The following is a 19,781-nucleotide window of genomic DNA, read 5'->3' on the forward strand; positions in this document are numbered from 1 at the left end:
TATATGTTTCAATGAGATCATCTCTCATTCTTCTAAACCCCAGAAGGTATAAGCCCAATCTACACAATCTCTTCTCATGGGAGAACCCTCTCATCCCATGGACCAATCTAGTGACCCTTGGTTGTACCGCCTCGAAGGCATGTATGTCCTTCCTCAGATAAGGAGACCAAAACTATGCATAGTACTCCAGGTTTGGTCTCATTAAAGCCCTGTAACAATTGTAATAAGACTTCCTTACTCTTGTACTCCAACCCCACTTGCAATAAAGGTCAACATGCCATTTGTCTTCCTAATTGCTTACTGTACCTGCATGCTAACTGTCTGTGTTTCCTGTACGAGACCACCTAAATCTCTCTGAATATCAACATTTAATAGTTTCCCAGCATTTAAAAAATATTCTGTTTATCTATTCTTCCTACCAAAGTAAATAACCTCACATTTCCCCACAGTATACTCCATCTGCTACCTTATTGCCCACTCACTTAATCTGTCTATATCCCTTTGCAGGCTCTTTATGTCCTCTTCACAGTTTACTTTCCCACCTAGCTTTGTATCATCAGCAAAATTGGATATATTGCACTCGGTCCATTCATCTAAAACATTCATATAGATTGTAAATAGCAGAGACCCAAGCACTGATCCTTGTGGCATCCCACTAGTTACAGCCTGTCAACCGGAAAAGGACCAGTTGATCCCTACTTTCTGTTTTTTATTAACCAATCCTCTATCCATGCTAATATATTACCCCCAAACCCATCTTTTATGTGGCACCCTATCGAATGCCTTTTGGAAATCCAAATATACAAGACCCACTGGTTCCCCTATACCTACCCTGCTAGTTACATCCTCAAAGAACTAATAAAATTCGTTATGTCGGACAAGCAGTCTGACTATTTAAAGACAGTGATATTGTTTGTAATATTTATTGATATTGAAATAGCCACTGCTCGCCTGAACTTACCTTTCTTGTTCTTTCTACACTCCAAACTATCCATCCTATGTACTCTTCCTCCTCACTGTATCAAAAGTGAAACTGATCAGTCTCCTACTCTCTCATTCTTTGGGGATTAAATGCAGTATCTCCAAATTTGCGGATGACACTAAGTTGGGTGGCAGTGTGAGCTGCGAGGAGGATGCTATTAGGCTGCAGAGTGACTTGGATAGGTTAGGTGAGTGGGCAAATGCATGGCAGATGAAGTATAATGTGGATAAATGTGAGGTTATCCACTTTGGTGGTAAAAACAGAGAGAAAGACTATTATCTGAATGGTGACAGATTAGGAAAAGGGAAGGTGCAACGAGACCTGGGTGTCATGGTACATCAGTCATTGAAGGTTAGCATGCAGGTACAGCAGGTGGTGAAGAAAGCAAATGGCATGTTGGTCTTCATAGCGAGGGGATTTGAATACAGGGGCAGGGAGGTGTTGCTACAGTTGTACAGGGCCTTGGTGAGGCCACACCTGGAGTATTGTGTACAGTTTTGGTCTCCTAACTTGAGGAAGGACATTCTTGCTATTGAGGGAGTGCAGCGAAAATTCACCAGACTGATTCCCGGGATGGCGGGACTGACATATCAAGAAAGACTGGATCAACTGGGCTTGTATTCACTGGAGTTCAGAAGAATGAGAGGGGACCTCATAGAAACGTTTAAAATTCTGGCGGGTTTAGACAGGTTAGATGCAGGAAGAATGTTCCCAATGTTGGGGAAGTCCAGAACCAGGGGTCACAGTCTGAGGATAAGGGGTAAGCCATTTAGGACCAAGATGAGGAGAAACTTCTTCACCCAGAGAGTGGTGAACCTGTGGAATTCTCTACCACAGAAAGTAGTTGAGGCCAATTCACTAAATATATTCAAAAGGGAGTTAGATGAAGTCCTTACTACTCGGGGGATCAAGGGTTATGGCGAGAAAGCAGGAAGGGGGTACTGAAGTTTCATGTTCAGCCATGAACTCATTGAATGGCGGTGCAGGCTAGAAGGGCTGAATGGCCTGCTCCTGCACCTATTTTCTATGTTTCTATGTTTCCCAGAATGGTGGTGCTTCTTATCTGTCTTGTCCCTCCTACAATCTACAGACTTTTCAAATCCAAGATTCCCATCACCTAATCACCAATTTCTTATTATATCAGGCCTCTCTCATAGAAACATAGAAAATAGGTGCAGGAGTCAGCCATTCGACCCTTCGAGCCTGCACCACCATTCAATAAGATCATGGCTGATCATTCACCTCAGTACCACCTTCCTGCTTTATCTCCATACCCCTTGATCCCTTTAGCCATAAGGTCAACATCTAACTCCCTCTTGAATATATCCAATGAACTGGCATCAACAACTCTCTGTGGTAGGGAATTCCACAGGTTAACAACTCTCTGAGTGAAGAAGTTTCTCCTCATCTCAGTCCTAAATGGCCTGCCCCTTATCCTTAGACTATGTCCCCTGGTTCTGGACTTCCCCAACATCGGGAACATTCTTCCTGCATCTAGCCTGTCCAGTCCCGTCAGAATTTTATATGTTTCTATGAGATCCCCTCTCATCCTTCGAAACTCCAGTGAATACAGGCCCAGTCGATCCAGTCTCTCCTCATATGTCAGTCCCGCCATCCCGGGAATCAGTCTGGTGAACCTTCGTTGCACTCCCTCAATAGCAAGAATGTCCTTCCTCAGATTAGGTGATCAAAACTGAACACAATATGAAGGCCAACATACCATTTGCCTTCTTCACCACCTGCTGTACCTGCATGCCAACTTTCAATTACTGATGAACTATGACACCCAGGTCTCGTTGCACCTCCCCTTTTCCTAATCTGCTGCCATTCAGATAATATTCTGCCTTCGTGTTTTTGCCCCCAAAATGGATAACCGCACATTTATCCACATTATACTGCATCTGCCATGCATTTGTCCACTCACCTAACCTGTCCAAGTCACCCTGCAGCCTCTTAGCATCCTCCTCACAGCTCACACCGCCACCCAGCTTAGTGTCATCTGCAAACTTGGAGATACTACACTCAATTCCTTCATCTAAATCATTAATGTATATCGTAAATAGCTGTGTCCCAGTACTGAGCCCTGCGGCACCCCACTAGTCACTGCCTGCCATTCTGAAAAGGACCCGTTTATCCCGACTCTCTGCTTCCTGTCTGCCAACCAGTTCTCTATCCACGTCAATACATTACCCCCAATACCATGTGCTTTAATTTTGCACACCAATGTCTTGTGTGGGACCTTGTCAAAAGCCTTTTGAAAGTCCAAATACACCACATCCGCTGGTTCTCCCTTGTCCACTCTACCAGTTACATACTCAAAAAATTCTAGAAGATTTGTCAAGCATGATTTCCCTTTCATAAATCCCTCTTGCCATAGGCGGGTTTGACCTGTCAATTTTTTAAAAATTGAATATTACTACTCACTGATTCATGCACAGGTCAACCCTGGACATTTTATTATTTGCAATAGTCTTTATTGTGGTATTATTTGGCTGGAATTTTCTAGTTTTAAAATTTGGTGTAAAGTGATCATTTCGGAGGTCTTTATAAATTTTAATGATGACATTCTAATACACACTGCATGAAATAAATTTTTTTAAACTTCTAACAATAATTTAACAGTGCTAACCTTTTCCAATGTCTTTGCCCTCTACGTCCTTGAGAACCACAGACGTTTTTCTCACAATCAAAATTGCATCGCCCTCCCATTTCTTGTGTTTCTTTTTTGATGCTTTACACCACAATACACTGTAGTATGTAGCGAGGGAGTCGTGTGCGTTTTGTTCTTTGTGGTTTGTTGGACTTGACTGCTGTTGTGATACCAGTAGCAAGGGCACATGAATTTGTTTTGGTACTACAAATGGTTGAGATGGCTTCAGTTGTTGCTGGGGAAAGGAACCTGCATAAAAGCATAATATATTTAGATTATAGATGAGATGAGAAAATACATTCATATCAGAAATGTAACATCAGGCTCCAGAACACATAATGGCCATTGACTTTGCAAAGAAACCCTGTATTGTTTTTCTATCCTTTCAGGAAACAACATGCTACATACACACAGCGAATACAAGCACATCCGAAGACCATTTATAATGAAAGTTTCATTGCTGCTGTGCAGAGGAAAAGTGAGGCCACCATCCAGGCAGACCTGCCCTAACAACTCGAGTCCTGCATCCCCTGTAAAACCAATCACAGTACAGATAACAGCAGTACGAATCTTGGCTCATCTTGGTTTGAATCTGAAATATAAAAAATTGAAAAGAAAAAGAAGAGAATTGCACCTTAGTACATTCTATTGATTCTTGATCGTGCTGTGCAGATTGTGTCATGAAAATACTTTCCCAGATTATGAAAGGAAGGTAAGGCTGATGAATTATCTTGGGTCACTACTACATACCTCAAATTGCAAGTGTCACAAGGGAACACCTTTCCTTCCTGGCCTATAATCCAGGAAATGTAAGGGGTCCTAAAAAGAGGGCATGAAAGTACATCTTAAAGAAAGTGGAGAGTGTCCTTCCCCAGTAATTCAGTGGGTATATGTATGGAGTGATACTGAGTTATAACTGTTCAAAATGTTCTTGTTAAATCCCCTCTGCTCTGAATTGGCTGACCAGGACAGCAGAAGGAATGCAATCCTGTGAGCACAGAGGGGGAAAAATCCAATCAGTTTTCCACCTCTTGATCATTATCAAGTAACTCCTATTGAAATGTGAATGTGTGCAGACTTTGGGAGAGGGCCAGATCAGATTCAGTTACGGTGATTTCATCTCCCCTTCCCTGTTGAATAGCCCACACATGGGGAGAGGTTATTTGGATGAGGTCATGGAGAGCTACTGACACCAGAGAAACTATACTCCATGGAGGAATTGGTGCTTTCAGGAAGAGGGAAGAAAATTGTAAAAGAAAATATGAAAAAAGGGTTGGAAATAGTAAAAAGAAATCTTCAAAATAACTCACCCCCTGATGAAACCCCAGTCTAGAAATAGTCTTACATATTTGTCATGAACAAAAATCCAACCAAATGCTCTGTGTAAATTCTATTTGTGCACTTACCATAGGTCTACATTCTCCCACATCCATCTCAGTGAAAGCTGAACCATTAACTTTTCATTATACATATATACAGCTGGGTGGGACTGCACTCGACTGGTTCCATTCTTATCTATCTAATCGTAACCAGAAAATCACCTGCAATGGCTTTTCTTCCCACTCCCGCAATGTTGCCTCTGGTGTCCCCCAAGGATCTATTCTTCGCCCCCTCCTATTTCTCATCTATATATACGACATCATCCGAAAACACAGTGTCAGTTTCCACGTGTCTGCTGACGACACCTAGCTCTCCTCACCACCACTTCTCTCGACCCCTCCATGGTCTCTAAATTGTGAGACTGTTGCCCGACATCCAGTACTGGATCAGCAGAAATTTTCTCCAATTAAATATTGGGAAGACTGAAGCCATTGTCTTTGGTCCCAGCCACAAATTGCATTCCCTAGCCACCTACTCCATCCGTCTCCCTAGCATCTGTCTGAGGCTGAACCAGACTGTTTGCAACAGGTCATACTTGACCTTGAAATGAGCTTCCGGCTACATATCCACGGCATAACTAAAACTGCCTATTTCCACCTCTAACATTGCCCATCTCCACCTTTGCCTCAGCTCATCTGCTCCTGAAATCCTCATCCATGCCTTTGAAATATAGAAATCTACAGCGCAGAAGGAAGCCATTTCGGCCCAATGTGTCCACGCCAGCCGACAAAGAGTCACAGGGCCCTCGGTCAGCAGTCCTGAAGGTTACATATAAACCTATGAACAATGGCGGAAAGGTAAAGGGCACCCAGGCCAACCAGTCCGCCCCACACAACTTCTGCACCCTTTGCACCGAAACAAACATTCTACACGCCACCCCAACCGGAGCCATGTGATCTCCTAGAAGAGGCAAAAACCAGATAAAAACCCTGGCCAATTGGGGGGAAAAAAGTCTGGGAAAATTCCTCTTCAACCCATCCAGGTGATCGAAACTAGTCCAGGAGATCACCCTGGCCTTATTCGATTTCCTGCAGTACTTACCATCGTATCTGCACCAGCCAACAAGAGGTTATCCAGTCTAATCCCAATTACCAGCTCTATGTCCGTAACCCTGCAGGTCACGGCACTTCAAGTGCCCATCCAAGCACCTTTTAAATGTGGTGAGGGTTTCTGCATCCACCACCTTCCAGGCAGTGAGTTCCAGACTCCCACAATCCTCTGCACGAAGAAGCCCCCCCCAAATCCCCTCTGAACCTTCCACCAACCAGCATAAAACTATGCCCCCTCGTAATTGACCCCTCTACCAAGGGAAACAGGCCCTTGCTATCCACTATATTCAGGCCCCTCAAAATCTTTGTATACCTCAATGAGGTCTCCTCTCAGCCTCCTCTGTTCCAATGAGAACAAATCTAGCCTATCCAATCTGTCCTCATAGCTAAGATTCTCCATTCCAGGCAGCATCCTCTGCACCTTCTCCAGTACAATCACATCCTTCCTATAATACGGCGAACAGAACTGCACGCAGTACTCCAGCTGTGGCCGAACCAAAGTATTCTAAAATTTAAGCATAACCTCCCTGCTCTTTTATTCTAGGCCTTGGCCAATAAAGGCAAGCATTCCGTATGCCTTCTTAACCACCTTATCCACCTGGCCTGTGACTTTCAGGGATCTGTAGACAAGCACTCCAAGGTTACTTGGTTTATCTACACTTTTAAGTGGCCAGCCGCTTAATGTGTATACCCTTCCCTTATTAGCTCTCCCAAAGTGTATTACCTCACACTTCTCCGAATTAAATTCCATTTGCCACTGCTCTGCCCACCTGACCAGTAGATTGATATCCTCCTGCAGTCCATGTCTTTCCTCTTCATTAACAACCACACAGCCAATTTTAGTGTCATCTGCAAACTTCTTAATCATACTCCCTATATTCAAATCTAGATCATTGATATAGACCACAAAAAGCAAGGAACCCAGTACTGAGCCCCGCAGAATCCCACTGGAAACATCCTTCCAGTCACAAAAACATCCATCAACCATTACTCTTTGCTTCCTACCACTAAGCCAATTTTGGATCCAACTAACCACTTTGCCCTGGATCCCATGGCTTCATGACCAGTTTACCGTGTGGTACCTTATCAAAAGCTTTGCTAAAGTCCATATACACTACATCGTACACACTACCCTCATCGACCCTCCTGGTTACCTCCTCAAAAAATTCAATCAGGTTAATCAAACACGATCTTCCCTGAACAAATCCATGCTGACTGTCCCTAATTAATCCTTGCCTTTCCAAATGTAGATTTATCCTGTCTTTCAGGATTTTTTCCAATCATTTTCTCACCACGGAGGTTAGGCTGACTGCCCTGTAATTACTCGACCAATCCCATTCTCCCTTGTTACCTCTAAACTTGACTACTCCAACATACTCCTGGCTGGCCTCCCACATTCTATCCTCCGTAAACTTGAGGCAGCCTCGCACCAAGTCCCGCTCACTCATCATCCCTGTGCTCCCGGACATACACTGGCTCCCAGTTAAGCAACACCTCGATTTCAAAATTCTCATCCTTGTTTACAAATCCCTCCATTGCCTTGCCCCTCCCTATCTCTGTAATCTTCTTCAGCCTCACAACCCCCCCCCCCCCACCCGAAATGTCTGCGCTCCTCAAATTCTGCCCTCTTGAGCATTCAGGATTATAACTGTCCAACCATTGGTGGCCATGCCTTCAGCTCAGGCCGAAGCTCTGGAACTCCTTTCCTAAACATCTCCGCCTCTACCTCTCTTTCCTCCTTTAAGACGCTTCTTAAAACCTACCTCTTGGTCACTTGCCGTAATTTCTTCTCATGTGGCTCGGTGTCAAATTTATTTGTTTTGTTTATAAAACTCCTGTGAAGTGCCTTGGGATATTTTACCATGTTAAAGGCGCTATATAAATACAAGTTGTTGTTGTTACATTATACTAAAAATCTATACAAGTGTATTTTATATAACACAATCCTCCTAAATATAGAATTAGTGAGGTGTGAAATATTACACATGGATCGAGTCCTTTGTACAATGGGAATTAATGGAAATAGCATATTAAAATCGCATTGTTTCATTGAACCAGCATTCTTGCTGGGCAGAAGAATTTGATGTCCTCAAAGAGCTCATGCACCTGATTAGGGGATGAGGTCAGAAGCAAGCAGGTCTTCGTATTACTGAACAGCAGCATTCTTTTGTGCAAACTCTTTGTTCTGCAGTGCTGTTCACAGACAAACAAAAGTCTTTTGCTTCGCTGATGGTCACCCATTGCTAAATCTCTTGCGTTTTTTTCTGTTTGTCTTGCACACTTTCCACTTTCTCTTTTTCAGTGTGCCTCTCACACTTTCTCTTGTCATTACCATTATAAGTCCAACTTTGTGTCACCCTCTGTGTACTGCTGAAAGCAATCTGCATTTAACTTAAGACTATAGTGATACATCAGCACTCTTATCCAGGGACCCAGTTCCCAGTTGGCTTGTGACTCACTCATTAGCATAGAGCACAACACACAGAATTTGGCAAGTGTCTCCATCCCAAATTTTGGAAAAGGTACATACAAACAACGTATAAACAATGGCAGACAGGTAAAGAACCTCTGGTCCATCGAGCCTGTCCCACTCAATTACAATACCTTGTGTATCACAATATGTACACTCCACCCCACCCAAACCCATGTGATCTCCTGGGAGAAGCAAAAAAAGATTAAAATAAACAAATTTGGGGGGAAAAAAATCTGGGAAATTCCACTACGACCTATCTAGGCGATCAGAACTAGTCCAGGAAATCACTCTGCAGTACCTACCTTCTGTAAGAGGTAATCTCCGCCCCAGCCAGAAACAGGGCCGCTCTCGCTTGAAGGAATTCAGTGAATCAACATTCACCGCACGAGACGGCAGCCTGATCCATAGGTCCACTATTCTCTAGGAAAGGAACCACCTCCTGACATCTAACCTGGATCTAAGTCTTATACAAATTAAATTCATCCCTGGCCTATTTAATTGAAACAAACTGCCAACTGGAACACAATTTATTCCCTTCATTATCTTATAAGCCTCAATCAGCACCTCAAAGTTTACGCTTCACTAAAGTGTAGTTTCCCAAACTCTTTTAGCCAACCTTGATAACAAAGATAGTTTAAGACTGGGAATTAATTCTAGTGGCCCTATTCTGCACCCTCTCCAAAGCCTCAATATCACCCACCATGTGTGGAGACCAAAACTGGACACAGTATTACAGTATTGCAAGTGCAGACTAAGGTCTGGTTCTATTGTGTTAAATTGTGTTTCTCCAGTATATAAAGAGGATACAGCAAGAAATGCATTACAGGGAGCAAGAGGGAGAGACAGTATGTGCATAGGAGGATGGAAATACTGGGGATGGTGGTGGTGGGGGGAGGGGAGGGGAGAGAAAGATAAAGGAAGATTGTGCAGGAGTAGAAAAAGTATGAGAGGAGTGGGAAACATAGGTTGATGACTAGGACAGGCTGTTTTCAAATGTTATGTTAACCTGCATAAATTATCAGGGAGTAGTCAAATTCAACTACTCCCATGGCTGAACCATTAAAGGGAGATGTTTGCAGGAAACCATTCATATCCCAAGATTAACACATTTTCCACAAGGTGCTAATAATACCTACCAACATGCAAACAGGGCAAGCAAATATTAGACAAATCAATCTACTCAATCCATGCAATGATGCAAAGATTGTGACTGTGCTATCTCCTGGAGAGGTGAAAAAAAAAGGGGAAGAAATCCCTGTGTTAATTCAAGAAATTCATCTTCAACAGTTTCCGAGAACAATACGTCCAGGAACCAATCAGTGAACAGGCTATTTTAGATCTTGAATTGTATAATGAAACTGGGTTAATTAGTCATCATCATAGGCAGTCCCTCGACATCGAGGAAGACTTGCTTCCACTGTAAAAGTGAGTTCTCGGGTGACTGTACAGTCCAATATGGGAATTACAGTCTCTGTCACAGGTGGGACAGACAGTCGTTGAAAGAAAGGGTGGGTGGGGAGTCTGGTTTGCCGCACGCTCCTTCTGCTGCCTGTGCTTGTTTTCTGCATGCTCTCGACGACGAGACTCGAGGTAGTCAGCGCCCTCCCGGATGCTCTTCCTCCACTTTGGGCTGTCTTTGGCCTGGGACTCCCAGGTGTCAGTGGGGATGTTGCACTTTATCAAGATTTTGAGGGTGTCCTGGAAACATTTCCTCTGCCCACCTGGGGATCGCCTGCCGTGTAGGAGTTCCGAGCAGAGCGCTTGCTTTGGGAGTCTTGTGTCAGGCATGAGGACAATATGGCCCGCCCAACGGAGCTTGTCGAGTGTGGTCAGTGCTTCGATGCTGGGGATGTTGGCCTGATCAAGGACGCTAACGTTGGTGCACCTATCCTCCCAGGGGATTTGCAAGATCTTGCGGAGACATCGTTGGTGATATTTCTCCAGTGATTTGAGGTGTCTACTGTATACGGTCCACATCTCTATACAAGGCGGCGGGTATCATTACAACCCAGTAGACCATCAGCTTGGTGTCAGATTTGAGGGCCTGATCTTCGAACACTCTCTTCCTCAGGCAACTGAAAGGCTGCACTGGCGCACTGGAGGCGGTGTGGACCTCATCGTAATCTCATAGTAAAGGATCTTCTGGGGAAGAGTAATCATAACATGACGGAATTTCACATTGGGTTTGAGAGTGAAATACTTATGCCCAAAACTAGAGCCTTAAACTTAAACAAAGCTAATTACGTAGGTATGTGGGGCGAGCTGGCTGAGGTAGATTGGAAAATTAGATTAATACGTATGACATAGAAACATAGAAAATAGGTGCAGGAGTAGGCCATTCGGCCTTTCTAGCCTGCACCGCCATTCAATGAGTTCATGGCTGAACATGCAACTTCAGTACCCCATTCCTGCTTTCTCACCATACCCCTTGATTCCCCTAGTAGTAAGGACTTCATCTAACTCCTTTTTGAATATATTTAGTGAATTGGCCTCAACAACTTTCTGTGGTAGAGAATTCCACAGGTTCACCACTCTCTGGGTGAAGAAATTCCTCCTCATCTCGGTCCTAAATGGCTTCCCCCTTATCCTTAGACTGTGTCCCCTGGTTCTGGACTTCCCCAACATTGGGAACATTCTTCCTGCATCTAACCTGTCTAACCCCGTCAGAATTTTAAACGTTTCTATGAGGTCCCCTCTCATTCTTCTGAACTCCAGTGAATACAAGCCCAGTTGATCCAGTCTTTCTTGATAGGTCAGTCCCGCCATCCCAGGAATCAGTCTGGTGAACCTTCGCTGCACTCCCTCAACAGCAAGAATGTCCTTCCTCAGGTTAGGAGACCAAAACTGTACACAATACTCCAGGTGTGGCCTCACCAAGGCCCTGTACATTTGTAGCAACACCTCCCTGCCCTTGTACTCAAATCCCCTCGCTATGAAGGCCAACATGCCATTTGCTTTCTTAACCGCCTGCTGTACCTGCATGCCAACCTTCAATGACTGATGTACCATGACACCCAGGTCTCTTTGCACCTCCCCTTTTCCTAATCTGTCACCATTCAGATAATAGTCTGTCTCTCTGTTTTTACCACCAAAGTGGATAACCTCACATTTATCCACATTATACTTCATCTGCCATGCATTTGCCCACTCACCTAACCTATCCAAGTCGCTCTGCAGCCTCATAGAATCCTCCTTGCAGCTCACACTACCACCCAACTTAGTGTCATCCGCAAATTTGGAGATACTACATTTAATCCCCTCGTCTAAATCATTAATGTACAGTGTAAACAGCTGGGGCCCCAGCACAGAACCTTGCGGTACCCCACTAGTCACTGCCTGCCATTCTGAAAAGTCCCCATTTACTCCTACTCTTTGCTTCCTGTCTGACAACCAGTTCTCAATCCATGTCAGCACACTACCCCCAATCCCATGTGCTTTAACTTTGCACATTAATCTCTTGTGTGGGACCTTGTCGAAAGCCTTCTGAAAGTCCAAATATACCACATCAACTGGTTCTCCCTTGTCCACTCTACTGGAAACATCCTCAAAAAATTCCAGAAGATTTGTCAAGCATGATTTCCCTTTCACAAATCCATGCTGACTTGGACCTATCATATCACCTCTTTCCAAATGCACTGCTATGACATCCTTAATAATTGATTCCATCATTTTACCCACTACCGATGTCAGGCTGACCGTTCTCTAATTCCCTGTTTTCTCTCTCCTTCCTTTTTTAAAAAGTGGGGTTACATTGGCTACCCTCCACTCCATAGGAACTGATCCAGAGTCAATGGAATGTTGGAAAATGACTGTCAATGCATCCACTATTTCTAGGGCCACTTCCTTAAGTACTCTGGGATGCAGACTATCAAGCCCTGGGGATTTATCGGCCTTCAATCCCATCAATTTCCCCAACACAATTTCCCGACTAATAAGGATTTCCCTCAGTTCCTCCTCCTTACTAGACCCTCCGACCCCTTTTATATCCGGAAGGTTGTTTGTGTCCTCCTCAGTGAATACCGAACCAAAGTTGGTCCGCCATTTCTTTGTTCCCCGTTATGACTTCCCCCGTTATGACTTCCCCTGATTCTGACTGCAGGGGACCTAAGTTTGTCTTTACTAACCTTTTTCTCTTTACATATCTATAGAAACTTTTGCAATCCGTCTTAATGTTCCCTGCAAGCTTCTTCTCGTACTCCATTTTCCCTGCCCTAATCAAACCCTTTGTCCTCCTCTGCTGAGTTCTAAATTTCTCCCTGTCCCCGGGTTTGCTGCTATTTCTGGCCAATTTGTATGCCACTTCCTTGGCTTTAATGCTATCCCTGATTTCCCTTGATAGCCACGGTTGAGCCACCTTCCCTTTTTTATTTTTACGACAGACAGGAATGTACAATTGTTGTAGTTCATCCATGCGGTCTCTAAATGTCTGCCATTGCCCATCCACAGTCAACCCCTTCAGTATCATTCGCCAATCTATCCTAGCCAATTCACGCCTCATACCTTCAAAATTACCCTTCTTTAAGTTCTGGACCATGGTCTCTGAATTAACTGTTTCATTCTCCATCCTAATGCAGAATTCCACCATATTATGGTCACTCTTCCCCAAGGGGCCTCACACAACGAGATTGCTCATTAATCCTCTCTCATTACACAACACCCAGTCTAAGATGGCCTCCCCCCTAGTTGGTTCCTCGACATATTGGTCTAAAAGACCATCCCTTATGCACTCCAGGAAATCCTCCTCTACCGTATTGCTTCCAGTTTGGTTAACCCAATCTATGTGCATATTAAAGTCACCCATTATAACTGCTGCACCTTTATTGCACGCACCCCTAATTTCATGTTTGATGCCCTCCCCAACATCACTACTACTGTTTGGAGGTCTGTACACAACTCCCACTAACGTTTTTTGTCCTTTGGTATTCTGCAGCTCTACCCATATAGATTCCACATCATCTAAGCTAATGTCCTTCCGAACTATTGCCTTAATTTGCTCCTTAACCAGCAATGCTACCCCACCTCCTTTTCCTTTTATTCTATCTTTCCTGAATGTTGAATACCCCTGGATGTTGAGTTCCCAGCCCTGATCATCCTGGAGCCACGTCTCCGTAATCCCAATCACATCATATTTGTTAACATCTATTTGCACAGTTAATTCATCCACTTTATTGCGGATACTCCTTGCATTAAGACACAAAGCCTTCAGGCTTGTTCTTTTAACACCCTTTGTCCTTTTAGAATTTTGCTGTACAGTGGCCCTTTTTGTTCTTTGCCTTGGGTTTCTCTGCCCTCCACTTTTCCTCATCTCCTTTCTGTCTTTTGCTTTTGCCTCCTTTTTGTTTCCCTCTGTCTCCCTGCATTGGTTCCCATCCCCCTGCCATATCAGTTTAAATCCTCCCCAACAGCACTAGCAAACACTCCCCCTAGGACATTGGTTCCGGTCCTGCCCAGGTGCAGACTGTCCGGTTTGTACTGGTCCCACCTCCCCCAGAACCGGTTCCAATGCCCCAGGAATTTGAATCCCTCCCTGTTGCACCACTGCTCAAGCCACGTATTCATCTGCGCTATCCTGCGATTCCTACCATGACTATCACGTGGCACTGGTAGCAATCCCGAGATTACTACTTTTGAGGTCCTACTTTTTAATTTAGCTCCTAGCTCCTTAAATTCGTTTCGTAGGACCTCATCCCTTTTTTTACCTATGTCGTTGGTACCAATGTGCACCACGACAACTGGCTGTTCTCCCTCCCTTTTTAGAATGTCCTGCACCCGCTCCGAGACATCCTTGACCCTTGCACCAGGGAGGCAACATACCATCCTGGAGTCTCGGTTGCGGCCGCAGAAACGCCTATCTATTCCCCTCACCATTGAATCCCCAATCACTATTGCTCTCCCACTCTTTTTCCTGCCCTCCTGTGCAGCAGAGCCAGCCATGGTGCCATGAACTTGGCTGCTGCTGCCCTCCCCTGATGAGTCATCCCCCTCAAAGTACCCAAAGCAGTGTATCTGTTTTGCAGGGGGATGACCACAGGGGACTCCTGCACTACCTTCCTTGCACTGCTCTTCCTGTTGGTCTTCCATTCCCTATCTGGCTGTGGACCCTTTCCCTGCGGTACGACCAACTCGCTACACGTGATACTCACGTCATTCTCAGCATCGTGGATGCTCCAGAGTGAATCCACCCTCAGCTCCAACTCCGCAACGCGGACCGTCAGGAGCTTGAGGTGGACACACTTCCTGCAAATATAGTCGTCAGGGACACTGGTGTCGTCCCTGAGTTCCCACATGGTACAGGAGGAGCATAACACCCGACCGAGCTCTCCTGCCATGACTTAACCCTTAGATACACTTAAATTGGCAACAACAATGTTAAAAGTTACTCACTGATATATGACGGTAGATAAGCATTGGCAAACATTTTACGAAATATTGCAAAATTCTCAACGAATATACATTCCATTGAGAAATAAAATCTCCACGGGAAAAATGATCCATCTGTGGCTAAAGTTAACGATAGCATTAGATTAAAAGAAGAAGCTTATAATGTGACAAAGAATAGTAGTAAGCCTGAGGATTGGGAGAGCTTTAGAAACCAGCAAAGGATGACCAAAAAATTCATTCTAACAGAAAACAGAGTCAGGATAAATGGTTCATTCTCTGGTTGGCAACCAGCAACTAGTGGGGTGCCGTAGGGATCAATGCTGGGACCCCAACTATTTACAATCTATATTAACGACTTGGAAGAAGGGACTGAGTGTAACGTAGCCACCTTTACTGACGATACAAAGATGAGAGGAAAAGCAATGTGTGAGGAGGACACAAAAAATCTACAAAAGGACATAGACAGGCTAAGTGAGTGGGCAAAAATTTGGCAGATGGAGTATAATGTTGGAAAATATGAGGTTTGGCAGAAAAAAAAAAATCAAAGAGCAAGTTATTATTTAAATGGAGAAAGATTGCAAAGTGCGGCAGTACTGCGGGACCTGGGGGCACTTCTGCATGAAACACAAAAGGATAGTATGCAGTAAGTGATCAGGAAGGCCAATGGAATCTTGGCCTTTATTGCAAAGGGGATGGAATATAAAAGCAGGGAAGTCTTGCTACAGCTAGACAAGGTATTGGTGAGGCCACACCTGGAATACTGCGTGCAGTTTTTGTTTCCATATTTAAGAAAGGATATACTTGCTTTGGAGGCAGTTCAGAGAAGGTTCACTCGGTTGATTCCGGAGATGAGGGGATTGACTTTTGAGGAAAGGTTGAGTAGGTTGCGCTGCTACTCATTGGAATTCAGAAGAATGAAAGGTGATCTTATCAAAACGTATAAGATTATGAGGGGGCTTGACAAGGTGGATGCAGAGAGGATGGGCCCAAGTTTCAGGTGGAGTTGCTTTTTGGAGCAACTCGTTTAGTTTCGAATATCTTAGAAATCGGAATTCTCGGCATTTTGTTTGCTTCAGTTCTAGTGAATTAGTTTTGTTTTGTTTTAGTTCAGTTTTTTTTTTCAAAACGGGGCATGTCCATCCACTTAGGCCTGTTTTGCAAGTTTAGGCAGTGAAAACTTACTCCAAACTAACTTAGAATGGAGTAAGTGTCCACTTTTGTAAGTTCTGAAAAACCTTACCTAGAGTTAAGTTCAGTATAGGCACAGCCAGAGACGGGGGTGGGAAGCATTAAACACATCACTTAAAATGGCCTAAAACCTCTTGCAATGATACTCTTTGCCTTTTAGCTGCTGAGTGCGGACAGTTGTTTCTCTTTTTATAAATAAGCAAGTGTAGGCTCCCGGCTGATGCAGACACATCAAAATCAACATCAACGGGGCGGGGGGCGGGGGGGGGTGCAAGTTAGACGATTTTCCAAAGCACTAAACACCTTCACAACAACATTAAAGAAGCATAAGTACATTTAAAGCACTAGGCACTAAACAAAGCAGTACATTTAAAGCACCAAGCACTAAATGAAGCACAAAAAGTAATAAGCAATGAATTAACAAATAAAAAATAGAAGGAACCCTGCACGTAAAGCACCAAGACCAAAGTAATAAGCAACCAATCAATAACAAATAAAAAATAGAAGTCCTACCGTTATGTGAATGGAAGATGTTTCTGTCAGTGTCTCTGTGTTTCTGACAGTGAGGGGTGGGGGGAAGAGGGGGTGGAGGAGGAGATGGGGAGGGACTGAAGTGGAGGGGGGCGGGGGGAGAGAGCTGAACGCACATGGGGGGGGTTGGCTGGCCACGCGGGGGGCGGGGGGAGCGTGAAGAGAGGCTGAACGCTGGGGGAGGCATAGAGGTTTATTAGGGAGAGAACTATAGAGCTTAGGGCCTTGGCAGTCTGTGACACAGCATAAAGACCTCGCACACTGCAACAACCAGGAATTTTTGCACCTGAGACAATTTCAGAGGCACAGTACCTGACTTTACACAAACTCAATTACAGACACTCTTCTCCTCAGCACCCACCCACACACAACATTCAAATGGGTCAGACGATTCTACAGTAAAAAATATTCTCACACACAAGTCATTGTCAGCCTTTTATTTACAAGATTTTACAGTAAAATAATAACCAGCTGTGAAATATTTAAAATATCACAAATACAGTGCCATCAGATAAACTCACCCAACACTTGGTACATTTTAGCTGCTCTGGTCAGTACCAGAGGTTTAACTGTAACGATGAACTTATACCAGCTTGCAAAAATGAAAACTATTTCTCAGTTCGATTCTCAGTTCGGGCCTGCAGAGTGTCGGGCTACGAGGAGCTACTGCATATACGCGCGCAGTCTAGCGCGCATGTGCAGGGATCCCCGGCACTGTTTTCAGCACCTCCCACCCTTCTGCTGCGTGACGCTGAGGCCGAAGGCGTCCTGAGGAAACAGAGAATTAGAAGGTAAGTTTTCAGCGCCCTTTTTATTCTGGAAAATAAGGTGTGCCGTTTTTGCAGGGGGCAGAAACTTGGGCCCAATGTTTCCACTGATGGGGGAGACTAGAACTAGAGGGCATGATCTTAGAATAAGGGGCCACCCATTTAAAAGAGAGATGAGGAGAAATTTCTTCTCTCAGAGGGTTTTAAGTCTATGGAATTCTCTACCACAGAGAACTGTGGAAGCTAGGACATTGAATAAATTTAAGACAGAAATAGACAGTTTCTTAAACGATAAGGGAATAAGGGGTTTTGGGGAGCAGACAGGGAAGTGGAGCGGAGTCCATGGTCAGATCAGCCATGATCTTATTGAATAGCGGAGCAGGCTCGAGGGGCCGTATGGCCTACTCCTGTTCCTATTTCTTATGTCCTTATTAAAAGTGAGAAAATAGAATATGAAAGTAGCAGTGAAGGCGGCAAATGGCATGTTGGCCTTCATAGCTAGAGGATTTGAGTATAGGAGCAGGGAGGTCTTACTATAGTTGTAGAGCCTTGGTGAGGCCACACCTGGAATATTGTGTTCAGTTTTGGTCTCCTAATCTGAGGAAGGACATTCTTGCTATTGAGGGAGTACTGCGAAGGTTCACCAGATTGATTCCCGGGATTGCTGGACTGACATATGAGGAGAGACTGGATCAACTGGGCTTGTATCCACTGGAGTTTCGAAGAATGAGAGGCGATCTCATAGAATCATATAAAATTCTGACGGGATTGGACAAGTTAGAGGCAAGTAGAATGTTCCCGTTGCTGGGGAGTTCCAGAACCAGGGGTCACAGTCTAAGAATAAGAGGTAAGCCATTTAGGAACGAGATGAGGAGAAACTTCTTCACTCAGAGTGGTTAACCTGTGGAATTCTCTACCGCAGAAAGTTGTTGTGGCCAGTTCGTTAGATATATTCAAAAGGGAGTTAGATATGGCCCTTACGGCCAAAGGCATTAAGGAGTATGGAGAGAAAACAGAAAAGGGGTACTGAGGTTGAATGATCAACCATGGTCTTATTGAATGGCGGTGCATGCCCGAAGGACCGAATGGCCTGCTCCTGCACCTAATTTCTATGTTTCTATGTTTCTAAACCAATAAGAACATAAGAATTAGGAGCAGGATTAGGGCATACAACCCCTCGCACCTGCTCCGTCATTCAATAAGATCATGGCTGATCTTCGATCTAAACTTAACTTTGCCGCCCTATCTCCAAATCCTTTACAGATCCTTTACAGACAGAAACGGGAGAATTTGTAATGGGGAACAAGGAAATGGAAGAACAATACTTCGATTCTGTCTTCACGGAAGAGTACACAAATAACATCCCAGAAATGCTAGGGAACCAAGGGTCTAGTGAGCAAGAGGAATTAAAGGAAATGATTATTAGTAAGAAAATAGTGTTGGAGAAACTAATGGGATTGAAGACTGATAAATCCCCAGGGCCAACTGATCTGCATCCCAGAGTACTAAAAGAGGTAGCCATGGAAATAGTAGATGCATTGGTTGTCATCTTCCAAAATTCTATAGATTATGGAACAGTTCCTGCAGATTGGATGATGGCAAATATAACCCCACTATTTAAAAAAAGGAGGGAGAGAGAAAACGGGGAACTACAGACCGGTTAGCCTAACATCAGTAGTAGGAAAAATGCTGGAGTCTGTGATAAAGGCACACTTAGATAATATCAATGAGATTAAACAAAGTCAACATGGATTTATGAAAGGAAAATCATGTTTGACAAACTTACTGGAGTTTTTTGAGGATATAATTGATAGAATAGATAAGAGAGAACCAGTGGATGTAGTGTATTTGGATTTTCAGAAGGTCTTTGCTAAAGTCCCACATAAGAGGTTAGTGTGAAAAATTAAAGCACATAGGATTGGGGGTAATGTATTGGCATGGATTGAAAATTCGTTAATTGACAGGAAATAGAGAGTAGGAATAAACAGGTCTTTTTCGGAGTGGCGGGCAGTGACTAATGGGGTACCACAGGAATCAGTGCTTGGGCCCCAGCTATTCACAATATATATATAAATTATTTGGATGAGGGAACCAAATGTAATATTTCCAAGTTTGCTGACGACACAAAACTAGAAGCGTAGAAAATAGGTGTAGGAGTAGGCCATTCGGTCCTTCGAGCCTGCACCACCATTCAATACGATCATGGAACTTCAGTACCCCATTCCTGCTTTCTCTCCATACCCTTTGATCGCTTTAGCCGTAAAAGCCACATCTAACTCCCTTTTGAATATATCTAACGAACTGGCATCAACAACTCTCAGTGGAAAAGAATTCCACAGGTTAACAACTCTCTGAGTGAAGAAGTTTCTCCTCATCTCAG

General features: G+C 44.1%; 1 protein-coding gene across 9 annotated transcripts in view; it reads right to left on the reverse strand.

The window, feature by feature from the left end:
* rad54b (RAD54 homolog B) overlaps positions 1-19,781 on the reverse strand; it is a 298,314-nt gene that overhangs the window by 130,240 nt on the left and 148,293 nt on the right. For all 9 annotated transcript variants that reach the window (XM_070894097.1, XM_070894106.1, XM_070894063.1 and 6 more), the window contains one exon: positions 3,612-3,881. In XM_070894097.1, the coding sequence (XP_070750198.1) occupies positions 3,612-3,881 (270 nt within the window). The remainder of the gene's footprint in view (positions 1-3,611; positions 3,882-19,781) is intronic.

Source organism: Pristiophorus japonicus, chromosome 1 (genome assembly GCF_044704955.1).
Source record: "Pristiophorus japonicus isolate sPriJap1 chromosome 1, sPriJap1.hap1, whole genome shotgun sequence".
Lineage (NCBI taxonomy): Eukaryota > Metazoa > Chordata > Chondrichthyes > Pristiophoridae > Pristiophorus > Pristiophorus japonicus.